At 39.4% G+C, this 2535-nt stretch overlaps 1 protein-coding gene across 1 annotated transcript in view; it reads left to right on the forward strand.

Moving 5' to 3' along the window:
• The first annotated feature begins 298 nt into the window (after positions 1-298).
• PSMA8 (proteasome (prosome, macropain) subunit, alpha type, 8) overlaps positions 299-2535 on the forward strand; it is a 66454-nt gene continuing 64217 nt past the window's right edge. The window contains exon 1 of the mRNA XM_012641753.1: positions 299-400. Coding sequence (XP_012497207.1) covers positions 299-400 — 102 coding nt within the window. The remainder of the gene's footprint in view (positions 401-2535) is intronic.

Consider the following 2535-nt stretch of genomic DNA (forward strand, 5'->3'; position numbering starts at 1 on the left):
AGCCCTAATCTTTGATATCATTTTTTAACCCGAGTGACCTGACATCACCCCTGGGGCAACACTGCGGTGGGAAAACTGCGATGTATTTACCAGCTATGAAGGGCTGGGGAGGAACACGACCAACCCACAGCCACCGCTGGGGTTACAGGGGCAGAGGCGAGCACTTCCGGGAGGCAGCTCTCAGCGCGTGGCTAGCACTTCCGGGAGGCAGCACGTGGTGGCGCAAGCGGCCCTCTCAGCCGCCTCAGCTGCGGTAGAGTTAGAAGCTCGGTGGGAATCGTCGTCGTAGTCCTGTGGCATGGCGTCTCGGTATGACAGAGCAATAACTGTCTTCTCCCCAGATGGACACCTTTTTCAGGTGGAATATGCGCAGGAAGCGGTGAAAAAAGGATCCACTGCGGTGAGCGAACAACTTCCAGACTCTCGCCCCTGTTCGTTGTCAGGTTTTAGTTACCCCACTGCCCCAGCTCACCGCTTCAGCCTAGGGAACCAGGAGAGTCCCCCACTCGTGTAAATTGCTTCGTCCCTTTTATTGAGGGAGATGCTGCTTTTGAGATTTGGCCTGGAAGTGGTGGAGTAAAGGTTGGTAGATTCACTGGCTTCAAGGCCCTTGTTTAGCAACAGCTACAGACGCAAAACCGGACATGGCAGCGGGTGGCGGGAAGAAGGTGTTGTAGCCTTGAAGTGATACTAATGCTTTGTCTGACGGTAAGGAAAGAAAAAACTTCTAACTTGTAACAGAATATTCGAATGCTCTTGGCCCGGTTCTTCAGGAGTTCACAGACTCATGAAAAAGTTAACAGTTTCTTCATGTTGGGAACTATTGTTTAATAACAATTATGATAAAATCGATCATGCCTGCCCCTGAAATATGGACTAAATCAATATAAAATAAAATCCTTGTTGACAAACGATTAAAAATGCTAATTCAAACACACTCATTAAAAATAATTGTCCCAATATTCTACAGCCTTTTAGAGACTCAAAAGCCCAAGAATTTCCACTTTTTTGCCACATTTTTTTTGTCTTTAAATCATACTCAAAGTTCCTTGAGAGATTATACCCTACTTTAGACTTATGTATTCACATTACAGAAAAACTTTTAAATACTCAGGGTAGCAGTAATACTGCTGCCAAATTTTAACTACATTCAATAATCCTAGTGATTTATAAAAATTTAAAAGGACAAAAGTGCCCTAGTGACCCAAGATCTATTACCCCAGATCTTCCAAGTCCTAGCCTGTGAATTCAAAAGGATCCAAGTTTTTTTTTTTTATCTCTCAAATTTCATGAGCATGTTTGTTGTGTATTTTGGAAATTGAGACAGTAGCTATGAAAATATGCCATACATTTTTTAAGTCTAGCGGTGTCTGTATTTTCTCTCACTTTCCATACCAACTTTGTTATGGTAGGAAATAATTCACTTTCGTTATAAATCTGTCAAATGTAAAGTGGTTAAAAAAAACTAGGAAGATCATTTTTAAAGTATTTTTCTATTTAATTGGGCCCGTTCGTTTCGTTTCTGTTTTATAGGTAATTTTTTTAGAATTGTAAATTTAAGGAAAGCCTGATGTAGCTTAAACCAAAAGGGTACCATTTTGATAAAAACAAAAAGTTATATAATCCCCAGCATGGCATGTAGCATATGGTTAGAAAATAATGCCCAAGTTTTAGAACCTAAAATAAAGGGAGTAATGGGAGAAGACTGGGGTGTAATAAGAAACCACATTGGCTCATTTAACATGTTTTAAGAGTGCTATAGAACTGATTGATAGTTCCTTTGTAATGAGCGGTAAAAGGGTAAGGATATAAAAATACCTATAGTGGGCATTTTTAAAGATACATTGGAAGGATGAGACACTTTTGTCTCAGGATTCTGAAATTATAATTTGCATGTTTGTATGGAGTTATTCATTGTGTTTCCTTGAGGGTGTTATGACCTTTTACATAGGGTAAAGTTTTTTGGCACTTATTAAAATATGTCACCAAATATTCTGTATATAAATGGCAGTTGATATGATGAATTATAAATAAGCCAAAGTTGACCAGTTTTGACCAGTATGTAGCTGTGATATTATTTAGTAATATAAAACGTTATATGGGCCACGATTAGAGGCCTTGAGTTCTGTTTCCTTCTTGATTATCTTATAGCATGAAGTGAGACAAGAGGTCTGTTACCTTTTTGCTTTAGTTCCCTTTTCTATAAATGCAAAATATGTTTGAATAACATTTTGGAGATGTACTACCTTTCTTCTTAGGGAAAAAATATGAATCCATCACAATATTCCCGTGAAAAAGATAAGATTTGTTATCATTCCTCATTCTGTCCTTTCCCTGACCCCAAACTGTTATTAGCCCCGTATTTCCTACTTTATCAAATCTCAGCTCCACAGTCTAGCCATCAGTCTTCCATGTATATGGCTTCCTAGTTTCGCTAAGAGAAGCTTCTGCCTATTGACATGGGGGGAGAGGGGAAAACACCTTTCTTTGTTTCTTTGCATCTTATTTATGCTTAAGAATCTCTGCAAGGCCGGG

This window comes from Propithecus coquereli, unplaced genomic scaffold, assembly GCF_000956105.1.
Source record: "Propithecus coquereli isolate 6110/MARCELLA unplaced genomic scaffold, Pcoq_1.0 Scaffold17, whole genome shotgun sequence".
NCBI lineage: Eukaryota > Metazoa > Chordata > Mammalia > Primates > Indriidae > Propithecus > Propithecus coquereli.